Consider the following 14,429-nt stretch of genomic DNA (forward strand, 5'->3'; position numbering starts at 1 on the left):
ACTACACCAAAGCCTACCAATTAAGATTATAATCAATTTGAGCATAACTATATCCCGCTACTTATCCTTCAATTCACTTGAATAACGATAGGGTTATATCTCGTAAGCCCTGATTGCCCTCTGGAGACCCATCCGGGAAGGCGGTGAGTCGAGTCTCCGCCGTAACTTTTTTTCTGATCGCCGCAAACTACTCCTCATCCATCATTTCTGCCGCAAAAGAAACCTTGACTCCAGAATATCATTTCGAACACCCAGGGCATTCCAGCATATCTATAACACGGCTTCGCCTTTAAAGTTTCACCCATGTCCCGATTCGGAGCGAAAAAGGGCAGAAAGCTGCCCGGCGCAGAATTTACCTGGGACAATGACCCAAACGGGGAACCAGACACTGCGCCTACACCCCTCTACCCTGTAGGTCCCTCTAACTTGTCCTTGCACAACTGAAGTGCAAACAAAGCCACTACAAGAGAACAAGAAGGAGGGCAAGATGCTTATACGGACCTTTCTTCTATTTCCCAGAAATACGCCGTCCCGCAAGCCCGATCCCTAAACGAGCGCGAACAAAAGCAAGTCGATCTGTACCGGGCTCTTCGCGAGCAGATCCACGACGGTCCCTACTACTCTGTTCTTGATCCGGGGTTGTCGGGCAGGAAAACGAAGGCGGCGAGACAGCATTTCGATCCGTTTCACGGTATGCAGTCTTATTCGGGGAAGTATCAGAAGAAGAAGAGGGCTATTCCGAAATTGAGTGGGCGGCCTTATAGTGAGTTTCTTTTCCCTTTTTTGCTTTCCTTCAAAGTATAAATGAAGGAGGGTGAGAGTGGTTGCTAATGATGCTTGAATTAGTTATGAAGTACTTCCCCCGCGACGATCTTTGGGAGGTCATTCAGCCGAACTTCAAGGCCGGTGCGGCGGTGGATGGGTTCGTTGCGCGGATGGTGCGGCCGCCGCTTAAGCGTGGATTCGAGGATGATGATGAAGAGGAAGAGGAAGATATCGGGAAGCGGCGGAAGACAGGCGATGAGGATGATGAGGGTGGGGAGAATGATGATCTCCTGGAACCGGATGATGAGCAGGGTGAGGAGGAGATTATGGACGATGACTTTGAGGATGACGATGATGAGATGGGTGGCGACTACAACGCTGAGCAGTACTTTGATGGCGGTGATGATGAATATGGGGACGATGGATTCGGGGATGGTGGCGGTGGCGGTGATGAGGATACTTATTAAAGCGGGAGAGCGCTTGCACTTTCTGAGATACCCTTTTCTTTCTTTCGAATGTGGTTTCTTTTCTATAAGCGGTGTTTTGATATATCATATATGTGTGTGTATGTGCATTTGCATGATGGAGCGGGATTGCATGCTGGTTTTCTTCTGAGTGATGTTTATGGACATTGGATTATGACCTGACATAATTTCGTGCTCCTTATTCTGCCATGCTATATATAATATAGGTTGTCAAAGGTAAGCATATACTAATATTCTAGGACTATCGCATACTAGAAAAGGTGCCACGTGACTCCATATATCCATGCGAGTATATCCAGGACATCACAAAAAACATAGCCAGGATAGGAAGGAATAGGAATATGCATGGATGCTCATTCATATACTTATTCACGTTATTCATCATCGATACAGAATGTTACTCCAATAGTGCCTTTGTTACCAGCTCACCTCGTTCGCACTATATTATTGAGTACACTTACTTGATAGACCAACCTCGGACTAGTACTTCATGGATAGTATTGGATTGCCCTCAAACCTATGTGGTCACCTAATCGTCGCCAACAATCCGTAGATCCCGTCACCAAGTTCGCCTCTAACCAAGCTAACTGACTGATTATAGAGTCTTCGGACGAAGCCCCGGGACCGTGCGACGCATCATGCATGAGATGTTCAGCTCTGGCCATTTTGCACCGTGGAATCGATTACGCCGTGGCAAATGGGTATAAACAAGCTCCGATGGAATAAAAAGGTTATTTTGGTATAACTTTTGTGGATCGGGCTCCTCAGCTCCACCACGAGTCCATGACAGATAACATCGGAGCTGGAACGGTGCTGTCAATGTAACCTCATCCTATTTGACCAAAACTCAAAGCCTACTCCAACTGACCAAGTCTGGCCAGATAGTAAATAAACTTTATTGGTGTGTATATGATCCTTGATTGCCCAGTACCACCATGGAGTCCAACTGTCTTCACGTCATTGTATAGACCTTGTTATTGTGATGTCGACATTGGATATTTTGACAAGCTCAATGGGATTTATACAAGGCCTGGACCTTGGGTTCTCCGAAAGTAGGATATCATGAATGCAAACGGAAACCCATTAAACTTTACTATCTTGATGATATCACAATAGGCGACTTGACTGGGAAGATCATGTTAAGAAGAAGATATTTAAGGGCTACAGTGCTCTTCAATCGTCGTTACTCACTTCTCAACTCAACCGTCCCATTCTTCTCTAATAATATCTAATTCTAATACAGCAATACTCGACATGCAGATCACCAAGTCGCTCATCGCAACCACCGTTGCGCTCTACGCTTCCGCTGTTCTTGGAGAAACGGTTAAAGTATAAATCAACCTCCCCTATCACGTCTCATCTTTGCTCTCAGAGCTGACTCTCTATTGACTAGCTTGCCTATACCTCCAATGGCGAGTTCTACACGGAGGAGATCGAAGCGGAAAAGCTCGTAAAATTAGAGCATCCGTAAGTTCTCATATCTACTGTGTTTCTGTATACTAACGATTTGGTCTTACAGAGGAGTGTTGACTGATCTCCAAAATACAGCTAACTGTGTTTTGTGGCGGTAAGTTTACACCTATAGTACATTCTTCTGTTTGGATTGTTTACTTATACTATGTTTTAGCCATCACCCTAACCACCCTCCCGACTATCAGGCTAAGAGGGGCTCAAATGTCATCATCCCACCCCGACAACTTGATTATATCTACTGCTACGAGCCGAGCGGTGCCTGGGTGAAGTACGTGTGGTAAATAAACAAAAAGGGGATATTCTTGTTCGATTGAGTGGGTACTGCTGGAGACGGGCCTGCAACTGGACAAAAGATATGAGGCATTTGTGACTTAGTCAAAGTAATCCGGCCCTGGTATAGGTTTTGTCCATCTTTTAGGTTTCCCTATGCCTTAGTGCGAATGCAAGGGGTCTTAATATTTTATCCCACTGGTCTTTTGTATCTTGTAACTCGCACGCACTATCAATGCTCAAGTGACTCTTCCAAGTGTTATGCTTTTGTAGACTATTGGTAACTAATAGAAAGCTTTTATAAGATAATTATCTTCACCTCAGCATGAGACCTATCTACCAAGTGCTTTTCATTTGTTCATTCCAAGGTTTGTACAATAAACGCCTACAGCGTATCTTAGAAGTAGATATATACAACTCGGAGAAACATCATCCTGGGAAAGACGCTGCCTCAGAGTGTCTCGAAGTATATATTACCTCAAGAAAAACAAGTATCATAATAATAAGCAACAGGCTTATACTCCTCTCCAAAAAGCATTCAAGACACTGTTTTCAGGCTTATTCTCAACAATTCATAAAATTCCGTAGTATTTTATGCGTACTACTCGTAGTCCTTTCCACTTTCTAGGTTTGCTCTCCTCTTCCCGTACTTATATGAAGCTCCAAGCATAGAAAGAGAGAAGCGTAGTAAATTCCAGCCAAATGTTAGTTTCTTAGACCAGCTAGAAATGGGGGAACCGTTGAATATGAGATGTGGGAGGATGCTGAGCAGATGATCCAAAAGGTTTTTTACATCAGGAATACTTGAACAAGCGGACGAAATTGATTAGCTCAAGGACTAACTAGCCATGAAGTTCTTACACTGATCTCGCTCTTAGTAGTTGATGGTGTTGTGCATCAGTTTTTGATGGCCATGCCATGGTTATGGAGCATAGTATAGAAATGGGTAAGAGTACACAAGTAATACATAATCACATAATCCGCTTTTTATGAAAATCCATAAATAATGTAGCGACTTCGGCCTGACGTCATTCCGTCCCGCCAGCGAAAACCGCAAAAAAGGAGGGGTTATCAAACCCCAAGAACAAGACGAAGCAGCGCGGTAAAAGCACCTGCATGATGAGCAAGGATCAGGGCCCAGGACCTCGTAAGCGGTCCGCTCTCATTCTGTATGGCTCGGAAACCGGCAATGCCCAAGAGGTGGCCGAAGAGCTAGGATCTCTGGCTGAGCGCCTACATTTCATGACTCAGGTTTTGGAGATGAACCATGTCAAACCAGTGCGGTCTTCCCCCCCTCCCATCTATAGCCAGGGCGGTCAAATAGAGTCAGGGCTAATGGTGGTATCCAGGAGACATTGAGCTCGTATACTATTGTTGTCTTTGCGATCTCGACGACGGGGCAAGGTGATCTACCTGCTAATGCACGGACGTTTTGGAGATCTTTGCTTTTAAAGAGGCTTCCGCCGACGTTTTTGCAGGGCGTTAGTTTTACGTCGTTTGGGCTGGGCGATAGTTCTTATCCTAAGTGAGTTACGTTTCTGTCGGTGGTGGCCGTTTGGGTTTGATTTGGTTCCTAACGTGTGGAAAGGTTCAATTGGGCTTCGCGCAAGCTGTGTAAGAGATTGGTTCAGTTGGGCGCAAGTGAAGCCTATCTTAGTGGAGAGGCGGATCAACAGCATCCTGAAGGGTAGGTCGATATTCAACTACCCTATGTTTTCTAAACCGTCGTATTGATGATCTTACAGACTGGAAGGAACATTTATTCCTTGGATAACGGATTTCCGCAAGCACTTGCTGGACACTTGCCCTCTTCCTGAAGGAGAGGATCCGATACCGGATGATGTTCAATTACCACCGAAATGGGTGCTGCAATTACAGGATCAAACTCCAGGCTCCAGCGCGGAGCCAGCTGCTCAAGGAACAGGGATTCAGAGTACTTCAGTCGAGGATTCAAAGTCCCGACTAGAGCATGACCACCGCCCAATCCCAGATACACTGACTGCGACACTAATCCAAAATAAAAGGGTGACACCCCCAAAGCACTGGCAAGATGTACGACACGTCTCCCTGACGGTCCCCGACTCCGTCACCTATGTCCCCGGCGACATGATCTCCATTATGCCAAAGAACTTCACTGAGGACGTCCAAGCCCTGATTCAGATGATGGGCTGGGAAGAACAGGCCGATCAGTTGATCTCGCTGATCCCTGCTAATAGCCAGCACTCCGTCGAAGACCTACCTTTACCACCCATCCCTAACCTGGAGTCGTATCCGAAGCTGACGCTACGCGCACTCATCACGGACTACTTAGATATCCGAGCCATCCCTCGCCGGAGATTCTTCTCGGAGATATCTCATTACACCAACGATGATATGCAGAAGGAGCGACTACTTGAATTTACTAACCCCGAATTCCTGGACGAGCTCTGGGATTATACCTCACGACCGAGACGCAGTATCTTGGAGGTTTTACACGAGTTCGATACGGTGAAGATCCCATGGCAGCATGCCACGTCGGTCTTCCCCGTTCTCAGAGGGCGACAATTCAGCATTGCTAGCGGAGGCGAACTAAAGCGGACACCCGAAGGCGGGGCCAAGTTCGAACTGTTGATCGCCATCGTCAAATACAAGACCATAATCAAGAGAATCAGAGAGGGTGTCTGCACAAAGTATATCTCGGCACTCCAACCGGGGAGTACCCTAAAAGTCCACCTGCAGCGCGGAGGCCTGAATTCGTCGTTAGGTCAATTGTCCGGACCAACGGTTTTGGTTGGTCCGGGCACCGGAGTCGCGCCGTTGCGGTCTATGATTTGGGAGAAAGCTGCCTTTGTCAAGGCGTATAAGGAGGAGAATGGTGGGGCTGAGCCGACCATTGGGCCTACCATTCTTCTCTTTGGAGGGCGTAACCGCAATGCCGATTTCTACTTTGACGAAGAGTGGCAGCAGCTTAGTAAGATGATTAGATTGGAGGTCTTTGCGGCGTTCTCCAGGGACCAGAAACAGAAGGTCTACGTGCAGGACGTTATCCGGGATAACTTTGGACTATTCTTTAGACTCTTGCATGAGATGGCTGGGTCGGTGTATGTGTGCGGCTCGTCAGGACGGATGCCACAAGCTGTCCGGGAGGCACTGGTTGAGGCATTCCAGAACGGTGGGGCAACCGACGCAGAGCGATTCAGCAGAGAAGAGGCAGAAGAATATTTGCTTGGCATGGAGAAGTCTGGGCGGTACAAGCAGGAGACATGGTAATAAATAGATCTAGGAATCACATGCTATGGACATGACTATAGAGAAGAGTGTGTGAGTGGGTGGATAGACCCCACCGAACGAGGGCAACGATTCAATGAACAAAATAGAGAAACAGCTACGCACAATGAGAATGAACCATTTCCCGTAGTCCTATATCTCTCCAAGAACAATTCGACCTCCAATCCATTCGTACGTTTAAGCCTTGGGAATGTCGCCGTAACCTCGGTTGGAAGCGGAGGGGTTGAGGCGGAAAGGGAAGAGAGTGTCGGGCCGCGTCGGCGTAACAGCAGCTCTCCGCCCTGGAAAGTCAAGTCACCTGCTTCTGTTCTGCCCCGGATCTGCTCCGACGCATCGGTCCTCAGTTCACTACCCTCTTCTACCTCACTTTCTACTCTCAAACGGCTCTCGCCCTCCATTGGCTTGACAGATTAAAAGAGCTTCACAGTATCGCCCAGAATGGCCAGTGGTTTGCGAATCTTGGTACCCGTCAAGCGGGTGATCGACTACGCGGTGAGTTTTTTGTTCGTTCGTGCTCTCCGTCTTCGGTGAAAGAGTCACCTCCGGCCGCAAACCCACGACCAGCATGCTGGAGGGGTCTACGCTCACGCTGTCTTTTCAATGCTACCGAGTCCAATGTGACAACTGATGTCAGACACTAACATTCTAAAAATAAAATAAAATAGATCAAACCCCGTATCAACAAGGCCCAGACTGGCGTCGAAACCGCCGGCGTCAAGCACTCGCTCAACCCGTTCGACGAACTCTCGATCGAGGAGGCCGTCCGTCTCCGTGAGCGCAAGGGTCCCCTTAAAGTCGAGAACATTCTCGCTCTCTCCGCGGGCGGAGCCAAATGCGCTGACACCCTCCGCACGGCGATGGCCATGGGCGCCGACCGCGCGTTCCACGTCGACGTCCCCGACTCCAACGATGGGGGCCTGGAGCCTCTTACCATCGCGAAGATGCTGAAGGAGGTTGTGAACAAGGAGAACATCAACCTAGTGCTGCTCGGGAAGCAGGCTATCGATGGTGACCAGGGTCAAACCGGTCAGATGCTCGCGGGCCTGTTGGGCTGGCCTCAGGCAACGCAGGCTAGCAAGGTGGATATCAAGGACGACCAGGGAACGGTGGAGGTCACTCACGAAGTTGATGGCGGTGTTGAGACTCTTCGGGCTAAGTTGCCTCTCATCATTACTACCGATTTGCGACTCAACGAGCCGAGGTATGCTACTCTGCCGAACATCATGAAGGCCAAGAAGAAGCCGCTGGAGAAGAAGACGCTGGCGGACTTTGGTGTGGAGGACAAGAAGCGGTTGAAGACGCTGAAGGTCACTGGTGAGTTCTCTATCTTCTTTCTTTGCGTCAGGGCTAAGCCTGTGTACTAACTTTTGTGCAGAACCCCCGGCCCGCCAGGGTGGCGGTAAGGTTGAGGACGTCGATGGATTGATCGGAAAGCTGAAGGAGCTGGGTGCTCTGTAAATCGTATAGTCGGTTAGTGTATGTTTATGATTGCCTAGACTTCGTCTACCTCTGAGCCAGTAGACCTCCATATTTCACCAAGTTCAATTTCCTAGTAAAAAATTATAATTTTCCTGACATGTCGGAATCCGCTACTGCACCGATCAGACTTTCATAAAAATTCTAGATAAACCGACCTCGTGATGTCCCGTCACCACGAAGTTCCCTCCCAACAAAAAGACAACCCACCCTTACATATCGACACACGAACCCAAGATAGATCATCTCTAGCGAATAAATTCCAAAGCCGTTCTAGCGGCCCACTAGCCCCAAGCTAAACGGACCGTACCCCAGTAAAGTAAAATGGTGTACGGAGTACAGTCGATAACGTATAAAACTCGATACATCCAAAAGACCCAGGGTGATCCCGCTAAAGCCGTCGATGAAATGATACATCAGACTCACCCGCGAACAGACACCAAGCATGGGTGTGGCGCTGCTGGCAAGTCTCGTGGAAGCGAGTCCCCAACCCAAAAGAAAAACAAACTCTCGGTAGTTAATTTGTATCGTGAATGCGTCGACGCGAGTGTGGTCGAGGGGAGAAAATATTGTCCTGTGCTTTCTGAGACATACTCGCTACTATCTTTAGTCGGCGGGGGGAGGGGGATATCTGTAACTGACGGGTCTTAGTGTTATGTAGCTGTATGCAAGTGCTGGTGTCACCCTCCCTCCCCATTCGAATTGGTGTTAGGGAGATGTGTGCAGCTGGTCTGTGTCATATAGATTACTTTTCTATTTCGGTGCAGGAAGTACTCCCGTAGTTCCAATTATGGCCTTGGAGGAAATGGAAATGAAGACATGAGGCTATTTGAAATTAGGATGGGCTAAGTTATCACCGATCGAGTACTAAGTGGCGACTAAGATTTCACCAACTGATCTTCAATTGATCAGGGGGAGTAGTTAGTAGTATTGAGAAGAAGAAGAAGAAGAAGAAGAAAGAAAAAAAAGGATAGTAAGATTAAACTAATCACCACTAAACTAGATGGACTCGAGCTGTCGGGTCCGATTACTGCGATCGGACGTGCACATCAGACGTATGTATGTACATATATGTATGCTTCGTCTGAGTATACCGAAGCTAGGCCCGTTTACCGCACCCTCTGTCACGGTCACGGGTCGTTCGTCCAGGTGCCAGATGGATTCTGCACATTCCATACTTTTTTCACAGATGAGGCTTCCTACGAGTGAGGTTTCTTGGGTCATCGGTCGAGACCCTGAGTCCAGCCGAGCCTGTGTGGAGTGCTCCTGTGATCGTTCCGTTTCAGAGCGCGTGGATGAAGGAACAGTGGACCTTTTTGTTTTTCACCTGTTCGGTGGGTCTGGCGTCCTGATGAGTTGAGTTCGTGACAACATATCCTGGCTCACACGTGAAATCGAAGTGATATTCTAATACGGACAAGTTTCATGACTTATCACCCTCCGATGTTCAGGAGTTAGGCCAGTGATGTCCGGATATCGAGTCAGGACTTGGGGGCTAGACCCTAGAGGGCGAAAGTATGTGGGACCGTTAAAGGTCGGTAAAAAAAAAAAGGGCAGTGGAAGAGAGCAAAAAGAAAAAAACAAAAAGATAAAATTGAAAATAGAAAAGGGAAGGAATACATAATCAAATCAAATAGATCGGGTGTCGGCATCAGAAAAGGATGCTGTGTAGAAAGAGTACGCGCTACCGCTAACTACTGCAGCAAATCCATCCTAGGTGCTCTACCACTCCGACTATAAACACTAGCCATACCACGAAGCGTTAGCCCGGGGCTGTCACTCAGAACTACAGCACATAGCGCATTGGGTTCATGTCAATCTCATGGATACTCCTACCCTATGTGGAGAATGAGGCCCAGTCATGCGTGTCTTAAAAAGTAACGCAGCCGGATCTCGGGATCTGATGGCGATCTGAGTAGTTCCTTTTGGGGAAGGATCTGGGTTCGTGGATAGAGGTGGATGGATCGTCCTCATGGGAGACTGGGATATCGACCAGGTAGCTGGGAAGAGCGAGGAAAAAAGAAAATACAGTAACCTCACTTTGGAACAATAACCCTGTTCATCCATCAGGTCAGGGTGGTAGCCAAAGTACCATGAATCGGGTTGTTCGCTACAATGGTACTCAGCCGGTTTTTGGGCAGGGGAAAAGAAAAAAAAAAATAAATGAAAAATAAAAACCGACACGAAAAAACAAGGGCAATATCCGACGGGCAGAAAATTCCCGAAACTATCGAAACGACTACTGCATCCCTTCCAGGGCGCATCTGGAAGCGCAATCAGACCTGTCATGAAACGACGGGGCAAAAAGGAAGGTTTACAGGACAATCCCTTGGCTAGGGTTTCATGGGCCCGGGGAATTGACAAGCGGGCCGAAAGGGAGAAGACAGGAGCCCAAATCTAAAATATCATGGTGTGGCTGGGGGCTGAAAGGGATGGGAAGAAGAATCGGAGCTGTCATATGTAGCGGTTGAGAGCGATCAGCGACTTTGGCTCTCTGCTTTCCCTTTCTTTCCCCCCCTTGGGTTTCTAAGGTAACTACCGGGAGATATTTGTTTGAAGGGATTATTCTGACGCCGGTAGCGATAATCGAGTCAATTTTCTTGATTGTTAGGCAGGAATCCTGGCACGAAAAGGCACGGATGGGTGCCTTGGGTACATCCGGATTCATTATAGTTATTAATCGGGAGCGGAAAGTGGCTGTCCATCTTTGGTTCCGTTGATGAAAATGGAGCTGCCTGTGTTACAGAGGGAAATTAAAGCCACAGATACGGAGGATAGACTACGTACTACACTTGCATACACTGTACAGAGAATAGTGAGAATCGAGAAGAAATTTCCCAGAAGAACCATGGAATCGATCTATGAACAAAGGCATTGACGAACGGCTAGACCATTGGCCAAGGGAAGATTATAAGGCTCCCGAAGGATCGAGTCAATCTATCGAATCAGTTTTTTTCATCTTGTCACGGACTACTAGTAGTACCTAGTTTGATGGTAGGTCAAAAAAGAAGTAGTACAGGGGGGGGGGAATAAAAAGAAAAAAAAAAAAAAAAAAGGATAAAATCCCTAGTCGATCTAACCTAAATATCGCTATGTAAAGTCGAAAAGGTAGGGGGAAAAAAAAAAAAGAAAAAGAAAAAAGATGATGAGGCACGGCTCCACTCTTGAAATGGAGCCGCTGCAACTACTCAATCGATCTCTTGCTTATCAACCGATGACGATGGCGGAGTCACGCCTATGATGACATTCTCCTCTTTCTACTGCGTCCTTTCCTCTTTTTCCCTCGTCGTTGCCATCTATCCGATGCTTCTGCTTATTTTGTTTTCATTTTTCCTCTTTCCTTTTTATTTTCTTCTGAATAATTTACATTGCCACGATTCTGGACGGTTCCTGGGTAGTAATATCTGTCCGGAGCTGCCGGACTACTAGTACTTCTATACTCTTCAATATATATCCGTCCCTTCCCATCCACCCGATTATTTACTCATCCTCAGCTCTAAGCCACGGCGCCACTCGCATTGACTCTTCCTTGAACGATGCGTCTTCGATCCAGCATTGTCTTGCTGGTCTTGGGCACCGATTCATAGTTACGATCCGAATTACTTTACTTAACACCCGTCTATTTCCGATTTTTCATTTTTCTCTTCTAATAAAAATTTCTATATCTTTTGGAATATAATTATATCATCACGACTTCTCCCATCCGCACATATCTATACTATTACGCCTTGATATCCTTTCTCCCAGTCTCCTGGACTTCCTAGGGTGTACCGTGAAGCTAGATTAATAAATATATGTCCCTTGGTCCCCTTCCCGCATACTTCCTTGCTCAGTTGCTATATCGATTATACTTCCAACATATCCCTTGGGGAGCTGACGATCAAAACCTTTGGTGCCTGTCGGGATCTATTGATTATTGATTGACGTGGGTTGCCCTGGATTATTGTTCACGAGTTCGTCCGAGGTAAGCTGGACCCTTCTCCCATGGTCCCTTGGCGTGTAAGATCCATGGTTCCTCTCCCTTTCATGCGTACGACTCGTCGCCACCCACCTCATTGACCGACGGGTCTGGAACACACGGATCGGACGGAGCAAGAACGTCAAAACTGACTTTTATCCTCCTCTGCTGCACCATGTAGTTCTCGACGCAAAACTTCACTTTTGCCAGATTTCTTTTGATTTATATTCAACGTCCCGGTTCCTGTCGAGCGACATTCCGGAGCCTTTCTGCCACGCATTCCGCGGCTGTGTCAGCGACGCACTGTTCCCGTCTACTGTCTCGTCATACATTTTTCATGTCGCATTAGGAAATCAAGGGCAGCCAATCGCATTACATGTTGAACTGCATTCGACGCATTGAGTTCTCCTGAGATATCCGCATTCGAGTTATAGAGGTAGTTCCTTGCTGTACTGTCCCTTTTCAAAACGCAGCCCTGTCCACCTCACTTGCCCTCTTTCTTTATGTGTGGCGCATAGACGGTAGGCGAAATCCAAATCGTCACAATGGCGCCCTCACTCTGGGAAAAGACCAAAGGGACCTCCAAAAAGGGCTTTGATAAGGCATGGCATACTCTCGACAAATTGGGCGACCCTGTGAATCGTTTGTCCAATAAAGTTGGTGCCGAAGCCTTCTGGCCGATGACCCTGGACAGAGAAAGCGACAAGGCAGCTCGCATTTTACGAAGCTTTTGCAAAGATGGTTTCTACGCTGACGAGGAGGCCGAAAAACAAAGCACAGATAGTGTGAAGAATGGCAAGATCGATCGCCCTAAGGGCAAGCAACGAGTTATAAAGAAGATCCCCACGGAGGTCATTCAGCGCGCTAAAGGTCTCGCCATCTTTACCACGATGCGTACGGGTCTCTGGCTCAGCGGCTCGGGTGGGAGTGGCGTCCTCCTGGCTAGAATCCCCGAGACCGGTGAATGGAGTCCTCCCTCAGGTATCATGCTTCATACCGCCGGCATTGGCTTTCTAGCGGGCGTTGATATCTATGACTGCGTGGTCGTGATCAATACGTCTGAGGCGCTAGAAGCATTTAAGAAGGTTCGCTGTACACTGGGCGGGGAAGTTAGCGCATCCGCAGGCCCAGTGGGTATGGGAGGTGTACTTGACTCTGAGGTTCACAAGCGCCAATCTCCCATATGGACCTACATGAAAAGTCGAGGTCTGTATGCAGGCGTCCAGGTAGATGGGACGATAATTATTGAGCGCACCGACGAGAACGAGCGTTTCTATGGTGAGCGCATATCAGTGACGGATATCTTGGCTGGCAAAGCAAAACATCCTCCGACGTCGATTAAAACCCTCATCCAGACTGTCAAGGCGGCCCAGGGCGATAAGGATGTTGATGAAAGCCTGGTGCCTGCTCCGGGAGAACCAACTCCTGGGGATGTAGAAGTATTACCGACCTCTGGTAGTTCTTCTCCTCCTACCAAGTTTGGAATTCCGGCTCCGGATGACCCCGATCCTTTCGGCGTCAAAGCTTTGGAGGCCGAGGGCCTCTTTATTCGCGAAGCAGGCACCAAAACTCGTCCACATGTGGATAGCTTTGAATTCCGACCCAGCCCTACCAGTCCTATCTATTCGACCTTCCGCCACAGCGTTGATAGTTCACCGCGCAACAGTTGGCGGGCTAGTGTACAGAGCTACTCCAGCATCGACAGAGGTACTCAAACCGACGAACCCCCACTGACGGCCCCGACTTCTATCAGCCGCGCCTCTTCCCGGAGTAATCGAGATTTTACGGAACGCGCGGAGAAAAATCCATGGGATCACGAGGAGCGTGGATGGGAAACTATCATCCCAGAGCACCCAGTGGAGCGCTCTCGCAATGCCACCCATGGCGGCGACGATGACCTAGTGGACGATGACGTTGAAATACACGAGGTCAGCAGTGCTACCGTCACGAAATGCGACAGTTTTCCTACTTCGCCTGTGGAAGACTTGACCTCAACGAGCCCAAAGCGTCAGTCACCTACCTTCACTCGTGCACGACTAGTGACAATCCCAAAGAGGACTCCTCCTGCGCTGCCGCCGCGAAATCCCTATCGGGGTTATGGCTCAATGTCAACCCCAGTCTCGCCTACCATTGCACCTCCGTCCCCTAGCAAGCGGTCTGTGGTATCGAGCTTGGGAATGACGGAGCTGAACAGCTTCGCAGAGCTGCCTCTGGACGTAAAGATTGACGCGTCTAGTATTTCATCGACTGAGGATTCCCACCTCCATCACAATGGCAATATCGACAAGGATGAATTTCATTCTATCTCGACCGTCGGCACATCTGATTCGGCGTCGGATGGGGGCTTCAGTGCCAAAGATTCTTCGGCCACCGACACTAATCCCTCGAAAACCGAAGACACTGACCACACTTTTGATGATACAGCCGGCAACACCCTTTCCAAGCTTCAGCATCGTCACCCATCAGACGTCGCAAAACCAACCGCCCTGGAATTAGAACATTCAACAACCGTCACCGAACATCACTACAAATCTTCAATGCATTCTTCACTTGCCTAGACGCTCTTCCCGCCTCATCGCTCCTTCCGATCTGCTGTACATACTACCTGACATACCTCCACCTGGATGATCGTCCCACTGTATATGGCGGCGTCGCGAACGTCATGCTATCAGGTTTCGGCACCAGGCTTCTTAAATGCCTCGAACCATGCCTTCTACTTTCTTTCATTTTTCCTT

At 48.3% G+C, this 14,429-nt stretch overlaps 5 protein-coding genes across 5 annotated transcripts; all 5 read left to right on the forward strand.

Annotated features, from left to right (window-relative positions):
- Window positions 1–303: 303 nt before the first annotated feature.
- Window positions 304–1,232, forward strand: ABOM_001094 (DNA-directed RNA polymerase III subunit C31; the record flags this gene model as incomplete). The annotated part of the gene is made up of 3 exons (XM_022528224.1): window positions 304–411; window positions 520–763; window positions 847–1,232. The coding sequence occupies 3 exons, from the start codon at window positions 304–306 to the stop codon at window positions 1,230–1,232; spliced, it is 738 nt and encodes a 245-aa protein (XP_022394030.1).
- Window positions 1,233–2,504: 1,272 nt separating this feature from the next.
- Window positions 2,505–3,004, forward strand: ABOM_001095 (uncharacterized protein; the record flags this gene model as incomplete). The annotated part of the gene is made up of 4 exons (XM_022528225.1): window positions 2,505–2,579; window positions 2,644–2,717; window positions 2,770–2,817; window positions 2,878–3,004. The coding sequence occupies 4 exons, from the start codon at window positions 2,505–2,507 to the stop codon at window positions 3,002–3,004; spliced, it is 324 nt and encodes a 107-aa protein (XP_022394029.1).
- A 1,108-nt stretch (window positions 3,005–4,112) lies between these two features.
- Window positions 4,113–6,242, forward strand: tah18 (NAPDH-dependent diflavin reductase; the record flags this gene model as incomplete). Its single annotated transcript, XM_022528226.1, has 4 exons — window positions 4,113–4,271; window positions 4,343–4,518; window positions 4,582–4,680; window positions 4,739–6,242. 4 exons carry the CDS (start codon window positions 4,113–4,115, stop codon window positions 6,240–6,242), a joined length of 1,938 nt encoding a protein of 645 aa, XP_022394028.1.
- Window positions 6,243–6,698: 456 nt separating this feature from the next.
- Window positions 6,699–7,718, forward strand: ABOM_001097 (electron transfer flavoprotein subunit beta/FixA family protein; the record flags this gene model as incomplete). Its single annotated transcript, XM_022528227.1, has 3 exons — window positions 6,699–6,752; window positions 6,926–7,574; window positions 7,636–7,718. The coding sequence occupies 3 exons, from the start codon at window positions 6,699–6,701 to the stop codon at window positions 7,716–7,718; spliced, it is 786 nt and encodes a 261-aa protein (XP_022394027.1).
- Window positions 7,719–12,239: 4,521 nt separating this feature from the next.
- Window positions 12,240–14,252, forward strand: ABOM_001098 (DUF500 domain protein; the record flags this gene model as incomplete). The annotated part of the gene is made up of 1 exon (XM_022528228.1): window positions 12,240–14,252. One exon carries the CDS (start codon window positions 12,240–12,242, stop codon window positions 14,250–14,252), a length of 2,013 nt encoding a protein of 670 aa, XP_022394026.1.
- Window positions 14,253–14,429: the final 177 nt, after the last annotated feature.

The sequence above is a fragment of the Aspergillus bombycis genome, assembly GCF_001792695.1.
Source record: "Aspergillus bombycis strain NRRL26010 chromosome Unknown contig00004, whole genome shotgun sequence".
Classification (NCBI taxonomy): Eukaryota; Fungi; Ascomycota; class Eurotiomycetes; order Eurotiales; family Aspergillaceae; genus Aspergillus; species Aspergillus bombycis.